Below are 17054 nucleotides of genomic sequence, written 5' to 3'. Positions count from 1 at the left end.
ATCACCGTCTGTCCTCTCTTCCTCCCGCATGGAGCTGGTTCGCGCGGAAGCACCCACGCTCTGACCCGCCCACCCCCGGTTTCCGTGTTCATTCAGTGGAACCCAGGGGCCAGCCAGGACGGCCCGACCCAGCTCGCCGGGCCTCGGAGCCGCGCCCGGGGCGACCCCGCCGGCCTCGACTCCCCGCAGCCTCCGGAAAGCGCACGCGGCTCCCTGGCGGGGCGGCGAGGCCGCTTCCGAGGCGGACCCCCGCGACCCTGCGCCTCTCGCGAGCCCACGGCACCCGCCCCGCGCGGCACCAGCTCGGGCCGCTCTAGGAGGCGGGCGGACCGGACCCTCAGCTCTATGGCTGGGCGCGCACTGCGCACGCGCCGGGCGGCCGGGTTTAACACCCGCGCGTCCGCGGAGGTGCCCGCAGCCCAGAGCCGGCCCCGCCCGGCCGTAGCGAGGGGCCTGGGAGCGGGGACAGACCCCTGGCCCGTCTGCCGGTTCTTGACCTGAATGTCGGAAAACGCCTCCCGGGAAAGCGCCCTGGGCGGGGTAGGTTCCGACTCCAGGACGAGTTCGCCCTCGGTTACCCGCGTTGCCTCCCCCGCTGCCCCTCCCCCGCGCGTGCTCGTCCCTTTCCCCCCAGGCCGGAGCATTGCAGGGCCTCGGAGCCCCCTGGGGCCTTGCGAACAGGCCGGTGGCCGGCCCCAGGGACGCAGTAGGCGGGTGGGAGCCGGTCCCGGTGCGGGCTGCTCAGATTCTGGGACCGCATTGGAGCAGCAGGGCCGGGACAACCGGAGACCTGGCGGTTAATCCCGCATTCCTGGGAAAACAGCTGGTTGTCTCTTCTGCCATCAGGAAAGGCCAGAGGGGCCCTAGCCGGTTTGGCCTGCAGACTGAAGGGTCCCGGGTTTGATTGTGAGCAAGGGCACATCCCTTCCTCTCTGAAGTAAAATAAAAATTATATGTATACATTAGAGGCCCAATGCTCGAAAATTTGTGCAAGAGTAGGCCTTCTTTCCACCGGCTGCCAGCATCGGCTTCCCTCCAGCACCTGGGACCCAGGCTTTGTCAGGAAGGACGTTGGGTCTAATTAGCATATTGCCCTTTTATCATTATATATACTAGAGGCCCTGTGCACGGATTTGTGCCTGGTGGGGGATGTTTCCTGCCGGGATCAGCTGCTCAGCCTGGTTAGCCAAGTGGTGCTCCCCTGTGGGAATGCACTGACCACCAGGGCAGCTCCTGTGTTGAGCATCTGCCCCTAGTGTCAGTGCGCATCATAGCGACTGTTGACTTGTTGGTCAGTTGCTGGTCTTTTTATTATATAGGGTCTGCTAAGGGGACCTTTTAACTGGGTTGTTTTGGAACGCACTGACCACCAGGGGGCAGACACTCAACACAGGAGCTGCCCCCTGGTGGTCAGTGCGCTCCCATAGCCAACCTCCTGCTGCTGGCCAACCTCCCGTGGTCCCTCCCCCAGCTGGCCAGCCCTGATCAGCCTGATCAGTACTGGGCGAGACACCCGATTGGGCCCCTATTGCCGGCCAGGCCAGGGTGCCCACCTGAGCACCAGGCCTCTAGTATCCTATATAATTAAAGGCTAATATGCAAATCGACCAAACAGCGGCGCTTTCTAAAAGTCTGCTTGCCAGCACAGCCATCATGACCACAGGATCAGGGTGGAAAGAAGGACTGAGATGGAGTGGGGAGTGGGCCGCAGAGCATCAGGGTAGGGAAGCTAGTACTGTGTTCTTGGGAATAAAGGGGGAATTAGGAGGAGAATTGAGACTGGTGAGACATGCAACTTGGTTAAGATGCTTGGAAGAAAAGGTACAGGTATGAGCCCTAGCCAGTTTGGCTCAGTGGATAGAGCGGCAGCCCACGGACTGAAGGGTCCCAGGCCTTTGGGGCGCATGTGGGAGGCAACCAATCTGTGTGAGAGATGTTTCTCTCTGTCTCCCTCCCCCCCTCCCTTCCACTCTCTGAAATCCAATGGGAAAAATATCGGGTGAGGATTAACAGCAAAAAAAGGTTCAGGTATGAGAAAATGGTGGCTGGCCGAAGTGATGGTTAAGGTAGAGGGAGAGGGCTTCCTGTTCCAGCCCAAGACCCTCTTGAAATATATGAAATCTTCAGAATGCATGAATGAGACCCTGATATACCTGTAAGGAGCTTGTTTGGGTCCAGCCCTCACAAGTAGCAAGTACAGACACTTTTTTTTTTTTAAACAGCATTACTGAGGCATAAAAGACATACAAGAATTAGCAAATGCTAAAACCATACGATTTGATACGTCTTGTCATATGCATACAACCATGAAATCACCACAATCAAAACAGTGAACACATGCAGCAACCCCCAAAAGTTTTCTCCTTCCCTTGGTAACACCCCCTCTCCTCCCACAGCCCCCTCCCAGTGGTCTGCTTTCTGTCGCTATAGAGTAGTTTTCATTTTCTAGAGATTTTACTAAGTGGAATCATACAGAATGCACTCTTTTTTGGTCAGGTTTCTTTCACTTATTTTGCGACTTACCTGTATTACCATGTGTGTCAATATTCCATTTCTTTTTGTGCTAAGTATTCCATTGGATATATATGCCACAATTTGCTTATCTGATGGGCATTTGGGTTCATTTTTTTTACTATTACAAATAAAACTGCTATGAACACTCATGTGTAAGTATTTACATGGACATATTTTTTTTTCTTACATGGTAGGTGTATGTTTAACAGTTTCAGAAACTGCTACACCGTTTGCAGAGCGGCTAAACCATTTTGCATCCCCACCAGCAGAGTATGAGAATGACATTGTTGACATACCACTTTTAACAGGTTTCTAGTAAAACAGAATGAGAAAGTTAATCGAAAGTTAATTCTCATGTACCAAGGGAGAGGGTTTTGTTGACCTTTTACCCAGGGGTGATGATGTGAATATAGATCTTCTGGGTGTTTAATCAAGAAAACCAAACAGGCCCTGACCAGTTTGGCTCAGTGGATAGAGTGTCGGCCTGCGGACTGAAGGGTCCCAGGTTCGATTCCAGTCAAGGGCATGTACCTTGGTTTCAGGCACATCCCCAGTAGGGGGTGTGCAGGAGGCAGCTGTTCGATGTTTCTCTCTCATTGATGTTTCTAACTCTCTATCCCTCTCCCTTCCTCTCTGAAATCAATAAATAAAATATATATTAAAAAAAAAAAGAAATGTAAATATCAATTTCCAGTTCCAAGTAAAAAAGGAACATAAATCCAAATTGTGAAGCCACATTTAAAAATTAACTTTTCTTTTGATCAAATCAATATTAACAAGTAGGCTGCTGCTGTGGGTTTTTTTTTTAACGTGACATCTAAATGGACAGTATGACATTTAAAAAAATATGTATTTATTTCAGAGAGGAAGGGAGAGGGAAATAGAGAAAGAAACATCAGTGATGAGAGAGAATCATTGATTGTCTGCCTCCTGCACAACCCCTACTGGGGATTGAGCCTACAATCTGGGCATGTGCCCTTGACCGGAATTGAACCTGGGACCCTTCAGTCCGCAGGCCAACACTCTATCCACTAAGCCAAACCGGCTAGGGCAACAATATGACATTTTTGACATGTTAACGTGCATGTCCCATTGACTCCGACTTTAAAAAAAACAGAACCAGTGTTGAAAAGTCAGGTTCAGAAAAGGAAATATTGGCCACTATAATCAGAGTTCCCAACGAAACACCACCAGACTTCCCCAAGACCTTTAAAGCTGAATTCAGATCAGGTAATGTCCTTTATCTTCAACCAATGAGGTCATTATGAAAAGTCTTCAATTCTAAGTAACTGAAGATCAAGTCACAGCAGTTTAAACAACCCTTGGTTTGTCTTTATCACAATGTTGTAGGTTGAACTGTGTCCCTGGAAAAATATATGTTTAACACCTAACCTCTGGTACCTGCAAATGTGACTTTATTTGGAAATAGGATCTTTGTAGATGTAATCAAATTAAGACAGGTCATACTGGATTAACATGGGCCCTAATCCAACCACTGGTGTCCTTGTAAGAAAAGGTAAATTCAGACACAGAGGAGAGGTGCCATGTGAGCGTGGAGGCAGAGACTAAAGTGAAGCATCCACAAGGCAAAGAACACCCAGGATGGTCGGCAGCCATTAGAAGTTAGGGCCAGGTCGGGGCCAGACCCTTCAAAGGGAGCATGGCCCTACCAGCACCTTTATCTTGGCCTTCTAACCTCCAGAGCTGTGAGAATACATTTCTGTTGCATGAAGCCACTCTGTTTGTGGTACCAGAAGTGGGGTGCTGCTGTAACAAACACCCAATAATGCAGATGTGTATTGAAATTGGGTAATGGCTAGAGGAGTTTTAAGGCTCATGATAGAAAAATAACTAGGATGCCTTGAAGAGATTGTTAGTAGAAATATGGACATGAATGGTGATTGTGGAGGGGGCTCAGAAAGAAGTGAAAAGGACAGTGAGAACTGCCCTCTCATCTCAGAGAATACATCTGTCGTCATGAACAGAATGTTGCTAGAAACCATGAGCATTAGAGATACTTCTGGTGAGGACTCAGACAGAAACAAGGGCTTGGTTCTTACAGACCCTGGTTCAGAAGCGAGGACGTTTCTTCCTATTGATGATCACTGAGTTGGGTAGCCGATCCCAGACTCAGAGTGACCTATGCGCTCTTGAAGTGCTCGGGAGGATTTGTGTGATAGAAAACTGTGTGTCCTATGGCAAAAGGCATGTACACGCTCCAGAGAAAGAAAACATGTTGGAGGCTAGAGGGACAGTTGGGACTGGAGTGTCTGCGTCCCATGACCTGGGGCCCAGGAAACGGGAAGCTGACAGGAACATAGGAATGGGAGGCCTGCCTTCCCAGGCTCCACTATTCCTCACTCTGTTCCCTCTCACCACCAGGCTTCCGGATGCTAAGCTACGGGGGGCAATGAATATTTGTTGAATTACCCCCTCAGATTCCTCAAAACTCAACTCTGCTAGTTTTTATTTTGGTAATTTTAGTTAACACATAATTGCCTTCAGCAATTAACACCTAAGAGAGAGTTTGATTCCTCTCCTATCATGTCCTGATTTCCCTTCCAGATACTGTTGCTTCTGAAGACTTGGTGATCAGAGCTGTTGTGGGTAAGAGGGATGTGAACTTGGGGTGAGAGTCTTGTGTCCAAAGGTTGTGGGATTATCATTACGTGAGGCCAATCAGAAGACTGAAGACTTCAAATGGATAGTTGCCTTTTTTTTTAATAGATGACGATCACGATTTCATGTTTTTAATAGCATTTAATAGTTTTTTTTCTGATTGTGAACTGCACATGTTAATAATACAGAAAATGAGGAAGTATAAATCACCCACAATCTCACTTCCCATAGGCACATTGTTAACATTTTGGAGTATTTTCTGTTTGTTTGTTTTTATCCCAACCTTAATTTTTTTGGTAAAAATCTTGTTTGGGAAATCATTTTTAGTGACCGATTTTTAACATTTTTACTTCAACTGTTTAGCACTAGAATGTAATGCAAGATGTATTGTAATAAAATTTGAGTTTTAAGTTTTGCTTTGAAATTATTCCCTCAGGAGTAAGGAGCACAAGATCATGATTGGAGATGTGCTGGAGGATGGGGGGAGTTGTGGGAAGAGGCCAGGGAATTGGTGTTCTTTGCTTTTATTCCCTGGGCCAGAAAGTGTCTGGAAACTGGCAGCTAGTCCCTGGGGCAGCAGTTCACTAGGTACACTTGGGGCTTCACTGTGGTTGAAAGACCATAGGAGTGAGAATAAGTAGCCTCTTTTTAAAAATATATATTTGTATTGATTTCAGAGAGGAAGGGAGAGGGAGATAGAAACATCAAATATGAGAGAGAATAATTCATCAGCTGCCTCCTGCATGCCCCACACTGGGGATTGAGCCCGCAACCCGGGCATATGCCCCAACCGGGAACGAACCGTGACCTCCTGGTTCATAGGTTGCTGCTCAACCACTGAGCCACACCAGCCGGGCCACAAGTAGCCTCTTGAAACACATACACACATCTGTGCCCACCTTTGAGAGCAAGAATCAGAGCAATTGCCATGGCCTTCCCTTCCTCTCTCAGTAGGTCCATACTTATAAAGAAAAAAAGCCCATGACCTTTTAGATCTGTGACCAGCCAATAAGCCAGCTGCCAGTGACAAAGTTTGAGTAGCAATGTCAGGTTCTGGCCCATCAAAAGCAGGAGGTGAATGGGCATAAGTGGGGTCTGCCCACAGAGCTCACCTTTCCTCTTGATTTTGCAGAAATGCTCTCCTGGTCAGGTCTTCTGCATGGAGGTCAATCTACCTGGCAACCCCCTGTGGTCTGAGGATTCACTTTATGGGCAAGAGAAGCAAAGGAGTTCATAGGGCTGCTTGGAGAGACCAAGGTCAGATTCGCTTAATTTCTAATCCTCTCAGCTGGACAGTGTAAATTGAAGCCTCTGGAAATGAGGGAGAAGAGGTAGGAAACTGATATTAAGCACCTTGTCTAAATTGCACATTATCTTTATCTTGTTTATTTTTTAAAATGTTTTTATTTCAGAGAGGAAGAGAGAGGGAGATAGAAACGTCAATGATGAGAATCAGATTGGTTGCCTCCTACACGCCCCCTACTGGGGATCTGAGCCCATATCCTGGGCGTGTGCCCTGACCAGGTATCAAACCATGACCTCCTGGTTCATGGGTCGATGCTTAACCAGCCAGGCTGCACATTATCTTTTAAAATCTGTGGATCTGGACCTAGCTGGTTTGGCTCAGTGGATAGAGCGTCGGCCTATGGACTAAAGGGTCCCGGGTTCAATCCCAACCAAGGGCACAAGCTTGGCCCTCAGTAGGGGGCGTGCAGGAGACAGCCACTCGATGATTCTCTCTCATCATTGATGTTTCTTTCTCTTCCTCTTCCTTCCTCTCTGAAATCAATAAAAATAAAATCAAATCTATGAATCTGTTGTGCAAGATCCATTTAAGGTTAACATTGTTCCCCCCTGGACTGCCTCTATCCCAAAAGAAACAAGGCCTGAGCAAAAGGGAAAGACATGAATTACTTTCCATCCAGCTGGTGAAGGAAAAAACAATTACCTTTGACATCTAGCTTATATTGGTGCCCTCCCCTCCCCTTTATATACACGTAGAATGTTGAGGCTCTAACTGTAAGGGATCACCTACTTCAGCTCCTTTAAACTGAGGGTCCAGACTGTCAGGTGACTTGCTTACAGCTGCAGAATGAATGGAAAAGAACTAGCAAGAACAAAGGTCTCTGCTTCAAGGCTATTCCTTTTCTCACCTGTAAATCTCCTTCATGCAAATAGTTCACATTTGCAGACTTATAATTTGTAGCAGACATTGTGTATATATTAGTGTGAGATGGGTATGTCTACCATTGTCATTTACCAACAAGGAAGTCACAATCCGAGTTAACAAGTTAGCTAATCTCCTAGGACTTGGAAGAGATGCTATGGAGAGTATGTGCTTTTCTTAATACTTCTCCACTACCCTGGGCTTCCACTCCCTTTCATACCCTTTCTCTCTAATTTTAGAGTTTTAAATATTTATTGCAAGAAAATTTGGAAGACACAGAAAAGTGTAAGAGAAAATGAAATAATCTATGTCATCACTCAGAACCAATATAGCACTTTAAGATTTATTTCCAATATTTAATGCATAAATATATTTTTACATGGAATCATACTGTACATAATTGTCTTTTATTTTTACATAAGATAATAATGCTTTGTCATTTATATCAACATCACTTTTAAGACTGTATACATCCCTGCTGGTTTCTGAAGCATAATTTATAGGTAGAATGTGAAAGTCAAAAGGCAATGCTTAAGGCTTCTGGTTTGATTGCCAGAGGCAGTATCTACTCACATCCCACTTGCAACATCAGCGTCCCAGTTTCCCTGAATTGTTGTGTGAGGGACATCTCAACTCTTGCTTCAATATAGCGTTTTTAATTCCAGCAAGGCTGAACACTTAGTGTGCATTGAATTTATTCTTTTGTGTTTTGCCTATTTAAGAAACCTTTTTTCTGTTGTGACTTTCTAATGGGGAGACAGTGTAGAGAAACAGAAGGGTTCTGGATTCCTACTGCCTGGTTCAGTCTAACCTCACCACTGTGTAGCGACATGACACAGAGTAAGCCGTGATCCTAAGCCTTCATTCCTCGTCTGCAAAATATGGGCGTCTGACAAATAACGAGTACATATACACAAAGCCCAAACAAGTACCTATTGCGTTTCTTATTGATCTCTGTAAGAACTCTCTGTGTAAAGAATATCCTCCTTCTGTAATAGATGGTGTATCATTCCTAGTTAGTTTGTCCTACCCTTTCAGTTTGGATCTTTCTCTGTGGAAGAAAACAGGAGTTGACTAGCTCTTGTTACATGTTACCATCTTTTCCAAATGATTCTCTCCCTTTCTTTTTTCATTCTAAGCTTGAGCAGTTAGCCCTCCTGCCGTTCCTGCTGGTTAATACATGCTCATCTGCGTATGCCCCAACTGGAGTACTCCCTCTCTATTTATCCTCTGCATGCCCATAGGTTTCTATTTTTGGTGAGTGATAACTGTTAGGTATTTTGAATAACATGTTTTTCTGTTGCTGGCTAGCTTATACCCCTTTCCACATTGTAGAGAAGTACCAGTCTAGGGGTACTTTTCCGGCCCGGTCCCTCAGAAGATGGGAATCTCTGGATGGACCATGACTGTTGCCACTTCCCTTTAGCTTTGTCTTGAACCGAATTCATGAAAGACTGAATGCTGCTGATATAAAACAAAACTGCGTGTGAGGTGCTTGGAGAATAAGTCACAGACCCAGCAACTGACAAATGTTCTTCAGCACCAGAGCCCAAGGCAGTGCAGGAGGAACTGTGGGGGTGCAGCCCCCAGTGATATGGTAGCCATAGCAGCTTCTGATCCTGAGCACTGGAAGGTGGAAGTTGATAGCAGCTTTGTCAGTCTTACTGGTAAGAACCAAAGATGTCCTTCTTTCTGGGAGAGGGACATTTAGACAGACTCTCAACCTCCAGGCTGGGGTCTTTCTGGCCCCACCCCCACCCCCACGAAAAGTCTAGCCTACAGGTAGGGCAAGGAAACTACTTATTAACCCTTTTCTGGGTCACACCAGACGAAGACAAAACTCACCACCCCGTGGTCCAAGGACTCCAGGGTTTTTCTATTAACAAACTTCTCCTGGCTCCTATTTTACTGTAGGCACTGCTGAAGAGACTGGCTGCATCCACACGTCTTACAAACCTGACTACTTCCCCAGGAACTCACCCGGCATGCTCCACACCAAGGGGACTTTTAATTTCTCAGACTTTCTTCCGGGCCTGTATCTATGTTCCCCCTCATCCTTCAGATCATTTTTCCTTGACCAAGGTTGGGTTAGGGACTCCTTAATGGCACGTGGCACTGATCATACTAGTGTCATTGCTGGTTTGCTCTGCTCATTAAACTGTACAAAATGTCTTTATTTTCCATTATACCTAGTTCCTGGCACAAAGCAAGCACTCAAAAAGAACTGCTGGATAAATTAATCTGAATTATTGTCTCACTCTGGTCGACCCTGGGCTCATTAAATCACTAATGAAACTGTTCCCCTATTGGTCTTGCTGTCCTGTCACTGTTCTTAATGGATTAGTAAACTTTTGCATTCCTGAGACAAAATGTCCCTCATATTGTCCACACCGTCCCCCAAGCCTGGCACACCAGCGATCGAACGCAGTGACAGAGCATGGACGGCTTACCCTCTTCATGACATTCTCCTGGAAACTGAGGTTTCAATGCAAAAGTCCCATTTTTCCTATTTCCTGAGTATTCCTAATGATGAGAGAAAAGGAGGAAGCAACAATTCTTCCATCTACTGTTCTGACTAGTCACAGGAAAAGCTTTCAAGGGACAATGTGCATGCGCACGGGGTAGTGCTGCATAAAGTCAGACTGACTCGAGACCTAGGAGTTCACAACCTTCATGGAGTCTTGCTCAAAGTAAACCCTTTTGATTAACAAACATAAACATCTGACAGAAGTATTTACAATATTCATTGTATTCACCAGTTACTTTACAGTGTGGACTCTCTGATGGCGCATGAGGACTGATCTGTGCCGGAAAGCCTTCCCACATTCATTACATATATAAGCCTCATCCCCAGAGTGGATTCTCTGATGCTGAACCAGGGCTGAGCTCCTTTTGAATGTTTTGCCACATTCAATACACTGATAAGGTTCCTCTCCACTATGAATTCTCTGATGTCTAATGAGGTTTGAGCTCAAACTGAAGGCTCTTCCACACTCATTGCATTCATAGGGCTTCTCTCCACTATGTATTCTCTGATGGGTTATCAGCTCCGAGCTCTGCCTGAATGCTTTCCCACATTCATTACATTCATAAGGTCTCTCTCCTGTGTGGATTCGCTGGTGTCTTACAAGCTTTGAGCTTTGGCTAAAGGTTTTCCCACACTCATTACACTCATAGGGTTTCTCACCAGTATGAATTCTTTGATGGATGATGAGATATGAACTTTGACTGAATGCTTTGCCACATTCATTACACTTACAAGCTTTCTCACCTGTATGAATTTTCCGATGTCTAATGAGGGCCGAGCTCTGATTGAAGGCTTTTCCACACTCACTACATTCATATGCTTTCTCACCACTGTGGATTCTCTGATGAATAATCAGATACGACCTCAAGCTAAAGGCCTTCCCACACTGGCTGCATTTGTAGGGCTTTTCTCCGGTATGGATTCTCTGATGTTGTGTTAGAGAGGAATGCTGTTTAAAGCTGTGCCCACATACATCACATCTATGAGGTCTCTCTTCCGTAGGAACTTTCTGAAATGTTCTAGAGCTTGTACTTAGAATCAGGCTTCTCTGGGGCTCATGGTGGAATCTCTTTCCTAGAGATCTGTGTGTGATGGCTTGACTACAACTGCCTGCTGGGGAAGGGGAGCTTCCTAATTTCTCCCCTGAAGCACTTCCTTGCAGCCTCTTGAAGTGGCTTTTGTGTTCACTAATTCTTCCGAATGAGAGTTCCTGGAGAAGTCCTGCTTTTCCTCCTGAAATATCCTTCTTTGCCGCTGATCCATTGTTCTCACAATCTGAAATGATAATAGCAAAAACCAGATTTTTAGTTTCTCCAATCACTCTCAATACTTTCTTTTTTTTTTTTTTTTAAATATATTTTATTGATTTTTTACAGAGAGGAAGGGAGAGAGTTAGAGAGTTAGAAACATCGATGAGAGAGAAACATCGATCAGCTGCCTCCTGCACATCTCCTACTGGGGATGTGCCTGCAACCCAGGTACATGCCCTTGACCGGAATCGAACCTGGGACCTTTCAGTCCGCAGGCCGACGCTCTATCCACTGAGCCAAACCGGTTTCGGCAATACTCACTTTCTATGTGAGAGAAAACAGATGCTCCAACCACAAAAGATGTCACTATTCACATATATCTGTAACACTGACTCTGTGGACAACACCTCCCTTCCAGAAACAGCTATATTAGCCTGATTTCTGTGGCTGTTCCTTCTCAGAGTCAAGACCAACCACTCAAACATGAGTTCCTTCAAATTTTGTGCTGGGCTCTCATGTATCATCCCCAGTCTACAAAATGTCCATCCCCTAGACTTCAATTACTAATGTACTTATGTTATACGCTAATCAGATCCCCAGTTCTATCCTGTTTCCTCTGATAAGCTCTAGACTTGCATATCCAATGCTGACTGGACATATTACTTGTGAATATTTCACAAGCACCTAAATACATCATCCGTGTGTTTTTTCCTTTATGTTTTCCATGTATATGAAATAGGCCCACTATTAACCAAGCAGTTTAAGACTGAAACCTGAAACCTCAACTCCTAGCCACATGCTCCACTTTAACAATGACCAGCTACTACAATACAATAAATACCGATAAGCAGGAGTCGGCTTTGATATTCCCCACCTCTCACCACAATACACCTTGATTTATTCACCGTGGCCACTTGATTATAACAGTTTCTAACAGGGCTCTATCTACTCTTACCTTAAAATGCATTCTCCATCCTGCAACTAAATTTTAAAACACACACCCAATCATGTCATTCCCTTGTCCAAATCCCTTCACATGTACCCACTGCACTGTACAAACTAAGTAGAATGACATACAGGTTTCCACAATCTGGGTCCCATTTTCCTGTCTAGTTTCTCTTACCACCTCTCCTCTATAAATTCTCTGTTCAAGTTAAATAGAATTTTCTGCAATTCCTACAATGGGCTATAGTCTCTCACCTTTAGGACTTTGCGGCCTTTGCTTGTGTGATACTATCTAATAAAGAGGGAATATGCTAATTGACCCTCACACTGTCACAAAGATGGCAGCACCCACAGCCAATGAGGGAATATGCTAATTGACCGCCCTGCCCTCAAAAGATGGCGGTGCCCACAGCCAATAAGGAGGGAATATGCAAATTGACTGCCTGCCTTCGAAGATGGCGGCGCCCACAGCCAATAAGGAGGGAATATGCTAAATGACTGCCTGCCCTCAAAGATGGCGGTGCCCACAGCCAATAAGAAGGGAATATGCTAATTGACTGCCACACCCTAAAAGATGGCGGCGCCCAGTCCCATCAGCCCCGCTGGGGTGGCAGCCACGTGCCTGCCTCCGGAGTCCCCCAGTCCCCTCAGCCCCCCAGGACTGCCCGAGGCTCAGGTAACCAGGGCCAGCCGAGGCTTGCGCTGCTGGCAGTGGCAGCAGCAGAGGTGTGATGGAGCGTCACCTTCCCCTGATCACTGGGTCGCCTCCTACCCCTGAGGGCTCCCGGATTGTGAGAGGGGGCAGGCCGGGCTGAGGAACCACCCTCCAGTGCATAAATTTTCATGCACCAGGCCTCTCGTATTATAATTAACTAGAGGGCCAGTGCATGGGTAGGGTCCCTAGGCCTGGCTGGCCATCAGGGCCGATCGGGGCCTTCCGGCTGCTGGCCAGGGTCTTTCTTCCTTTGTTCCACACCGCCCCCTGGTGTTCAGCGCACATCATAGCGAGCGATTGAACTCCCAGTCTCCTGGTCAAACTCCCACGGGGACAATTTTCATATTAGGCTTTTATATATATAGATATTTGTTCTTCATCCCCAGTTCTGGGCACAGTGTTTAAATTTCCTAAGTGGTAGATGTGAGAGGAGTGCCTTCTGTTATTCATAAGCCCCTACCAACCATACCTGGGTTTATGCTAATGAGTTGACTCTTGGAGGTAGGCTGATTGCCATAGGAACCAACCAAGTGATTAGAACATTGGAACTTTCAGCCCCATTCCCTGACCTTCAGGAAGAAGGGCTGGGTTGAGTTAGCTAATCATCAACAGCCAATGATTTAATCAATTGTGCCCAGGTAATGAAACCTCCATAAAAACCTTAAAGGGATTCAGAGAGCTTCCAGGATGGTGAATGCATCCACATGCCAGAAGAACGGCACCCCAAACTTCACAGCTACAGAAGCTCTGCACTCAGGACCTTTCTGGACTTTACCTTATGTACCGCTAGTTCATTTGTATCCTTTATAATAAATCAGTAGTAGTAAGTAAGGTGTTTCCCTGAGTCCTGTGAGTCATTCGAGCAAATTATGAAACCTGGAGGGGTCGTGGAACTGCCAATTCACAAAAGTCAGATGTGTGGTAACCTGGACTCGTTACATGCAACTGGCATCTGTAGTGGGGGTCAGTCTTGTGGGACTGAAACCTTAACCTGTGGGATCTGCACTCATTTTGGGGAGCTAGTGTCAGAACTGCTTACTGTGAGGGAAAACCTCATACATCCGGTGTCAGAAATATTGAGACAGTCTTTTCCTTTAGCCTATTTTCCCACCTATTTACGTGGATTCTTCCCACTTCTAGTTCAAGTCTTAGATGTGTCTTTAAGAATTATTCCTTGAACCGCTAAGATTGGATATAGTGCCCAGTGCCTACTCTTATTCTGTAATTTACTACACTATACTGCAATTGCCGTTTTGCTTGTCCACCACCTACATAAACCTGAAAGTTATGAGACCCAGTGCCTATCACCATATCAGACATGTATTAGTATCCAGGTAAGATATATAATGAAGGAATAAGTAAAGAAACAACAGGGCAACCGATACAAGGAAGCCTGACTAATTTGTTAAGGTTGCTGAATACAAAGTGGCTAAATTCTAGGTCAGAGCACCTCTGGCCTAGAATAATAAAGGTGAGGCTTACATGTGGCATGTTTGTAAAATGCAATTCATTGTGTATCTTCAAGGCCAGAGGCCTAATTGATAACAGTTCCCAGATGAGTTTCTGTTTCTTACCACTTTGGGAGGAAAGGCAAGGCTTCAGCTGTGCCTTTAAAGGCTGGAGTTGGATGTTTAACTCGTGGGATGCTCCAAGCCGTGTCCAATCCTTCCAGGGTAATGCTTGTCCTTGCGGACTAGCCGGAATCTGAAACCAGTAAAATATGGTTAGCGTGGTGAGAAAATCCCTAGGGAAACGCTTAGTAAAAACCTCAGAGGTTAACGAAGACCTCCCCGGGCATGAGGGACAAGGGAAAAACAACTACTTATGGTAGAGAAGGGCATGGCCCTCGTAGTCACGTCAGGGTCATGGTTCAGCAGAGACAAATTTTCATCCTGCTGTTATGATGACGCCACATGCTCCAGTGTGTAAATTCCTTTTCCCACAACACAGTGCATCTCCCAGTCCCCACCTGCTGTCCAGGATCATCAAATTCCCTCTCCAAATCCTCCAACAGAGTCACGGCTTCCTCGCCACTTTTTGGACCATATTGCTGAACCCAGGCCTGCAGCTCCTCGGGCAGGATGCTCAGGAACTGCTCCAGCACCAGCAGCTCCAGAATCTGCTCCTTCGTGTGCAACTCCGGCATGAGCCACTGGTAGCACAGCTCCTGGAGTCGGCCCAGGGCCTCCCGGGGCCCAGGTGTCTCCTGGTAGCAAAACTTTCTGAACTGCTGGCGAAACAATTCTTGGCAAGATCGGGTACTCCCATTCTGCTTTAATTTCTGCCCCCAGGGAAGGCTTTCTTCTACTTTCACTAGTATTAGTTCTCGTTCCTGAGGATCTGGAGGTAGCAGGGTTGAAACGGCTCTGGATTCCATAGCCATTCCGGCCTGAAACAGCTGATAAAAAAAATTCACAACTGGGTTCTCTACTTCAGAAGTTCTTTGAGTAACCTCTTCTTTCCTGAAGGGTGAAAAAGCACTGTTAACTTACAGCAGTGAAAAAAAAACCTCGAAGAACTGATAATAATAAACATCAGTCAGCCCAGTAACATACTGAAAGGGAGCTAGTTTGAGATTGTAAATAAATAATAATCAAGTGACAAACTAAAAATCACTCATGTCTTTCTCCGTCTCCTATTTTGCAGGATTTCTACCACCAATTCTATAAGAAATTATTTTAGAAGCAAAATAATGCAATATTAACATGAGTCACATACTGAGAAATTTCCTTTTTAATTCTTTCAATTCTGATGCATTGAGGAGAAAAATCTGTCTTTAACACATATGTAAAACTTGCAGAACTCTTTTTTAAAAAATGTATTTTTATTGATTTCAGAGAGGAAGGGAGAGGGAGAGAAACATCAATGATGAGAGAATCATTGATGGACTGCCTCCTGCAGGCCCCCCACTGGGGATCAAGCCTGCAACCCGGGCATGTGCCCTTGACTGGAATCAATCCCGGGACCCTTCAGTCCACAGGCCGACGCTCCATCCACTGAGCCAAACCAGCCAGGGCAGAACTCCCTCTTTAATAAAGTTATACACCTCACACTACCAAGGGTAACAGTATCTAGCTTGGATTTAAAAATGCTGATTTTAAAGTATATATTTTTAGTAACCTATCTACGGCAAATAGTGTTGATTCATTTAAGGTAGTAAAACACTTTTAAAAAATGCATATTAAACATTATTTGATTTAAATAAAAAATATTTTTGACTATTTGCCATTTGATCAATGTTGGTATTCACTGAATTTCTTCAAGGATCACTGAGGAACGAATTACGGGCTCTGTCCGGAGCCCGGTAATAGGATGCAAAGGTGTTTGCTCCTGAATAAATGGCTCTCCCTAGGAATAACCAAGAAGAACTTGTTAAATGCTTACCACGTGTTCCAAACCCTGTCAGATATAGAGTCACAAGTGAAAAGCCAGTCTCAGCTCTCAAGAAGCTTAGGATAAACCGGAGTAGACATTTTTAAAAAGTGAAATATGGCAACGAGCATGTATTACATTTTCTGATAAAGGCCAGGCAGGCTCTGCCGTTGGGATGGGGGACTGTCCACAGGAGGGTAGGTATGCCCTTGAGTGAGCAGGACAGTAACACTTAACCCCAACACGCCCATCAGCTGGCGAGGTGAGAATATTGAGGCTGCAAATCTGTGGTTTATTCAGCTCCGCCGCACCGGCCTTTCTACTTTATATTCGGTTCGGCCGCAGCATTTGCAAGATCGGGGCGGTGGGGAGCAGTGCCCTCCCCGCGGGACGCAGGGGACCCGCGCGCCGGCCTCACCGCGTCCCCAGGTCGCCAGCAGGCGCGGCCCCACGAGGGGCCGCGGCCCCGGGGACGGGCCGCCGAGGAGCGGGCTCTGCCCCCCGCGCCCTCCCGCCTCCCTCCGCCTCGGGGCCCGCGTCCCTCACCGCAGAGCCAGCAGCGGCGAGCGGGCCAGCGACCCGGCGGCGAGACACAAAGACCGGAAGTGCACCCCCGTGGCCTTCCGCCCGCGACTCCCCGAGCCCCCTCCGCCCCGCCCCGCGCTCACGGGCAGCCAATCCGCGCCCTGGATCCTGTCCTTCCCACCGCCCGCCCCCGGCGTCCGCGGAGCCAGGACTCCCCGCCGGGGGCGTGGACGGCGCGGCGGAGGGGCGGGCAGGCGGGGGCGCCGTGAGAGGCCGCCCCTCCCCACCTGGGCCGCCCGCCGCCCACCTCCTCCCACCACCTTCTTCTCCCTCCACCCTCCGCCGCCCTCCATGTTGACGCCAGGTCACTCCCGGTGCGTCCACCTCCGATGCTTTAGGAACGTGTTCCTGTATTCCCAG

The 17054-nt window shown here is 46.9% G+C and overlaps 1 protein-coding gene and 1 long non-coding RNA gene across 5 annotated transcripts; one reads left to right on the top strand and one right to left on the bottom strand.

Annotated features, from left to right (window-relative positions):
• The first annotated feature begins 403 nt into the window (after positions 1-403).
• LOC106699193 lies at positions 404-9606 on the top strand. The gene is made up of 4 exons (XR_001350672.2): positions 404-540; positions 5080-5121; positions 6266-6390; positions 9215-9606. It is a non-coding gene; the product is annotated as an uncharacterized LOC106699193 (long non-coding RNA).
• Positions 7625-16704, bottom strand: ZNF397 (zinc finger protein 397). 4 transcript variants are annotated; one of them, XM_023764512.1, is made up of 5 exons: positions 16656-16704; positions 14707-15199; positions 14312-14441; positions 10572-11102; positions 7625-8992 (listed from the first exon to the last, which is right to left on the bottom strand). In XM_023764512.1, exons 2-5 carry the CDS (start codon positions 15118-15120, stop codon positions 8808-8810), a joined length of 1260 nt encoding a protein of 419 aa, XP_023620280.1. In that variant the 5' UTR covers positions 15121-15199; positions 16656-16704; the 3' UTR covers positions 7625-8807. The 4 variants fall into 4 exon arrangements, with proteins under 4 accessions (XP_023620280.1, XP_023620281.1, XP_006109753.2 ...); XM_023764513.1 differs by having other exon boundaries at positions 7625-8761; XM_006109691.3 differs by lacking the exon at positions 7625-8992 and having other exon boundaries at positions 10034-11102.
• Between the last annotated feature and the right edge of the window lie 350 nt (positions 16705-17054).

This window comes from Myotis lucifugus, unplaced genomic scaffold (assembly GCF_000147115.1).
Source record: "Myotis lucifugus unplaced genomic scaffold, Myoluc2.0 scaffold_334, whole genome shotgun sequence".
Lineage (NCBI taxonomy): Eukaryota > Metazoa > Chordata > Mammalia > Chiroptera > Vespertilionidae > Myotis > Myotis lucifugus.
Note: the sequence above shows the minus strand (reverse complement) of the source record. Positions and strands in the feature narration are given on the sequence as shown.

Excerpts from the sequence above, each read along its gene's own strand:
- ZNF397 (XM_006109691.3), bottom strand. The coding sequence starts at position 15,120 with ATGGCTATGGAATCCAGAGCCGTTTCAACCCTGCTACCTCCAGATCCT. Across the intron at positions 14,442-14,706 it reads TTGATGATCCTGGACAGCAG|ATTCCGGCTAGTCCGCAAGG; the intron begins GTGGGGACTGGG and ends TACTGGTTTCAG. Across the intron at positions 11,103-14,311 it reads TTGCCTTTCCTCCCAAAGTG|ATTGTGAGAACAATGGATCA; the intron begins GTAAGAAACAGA and ends TTATCATTTCAG.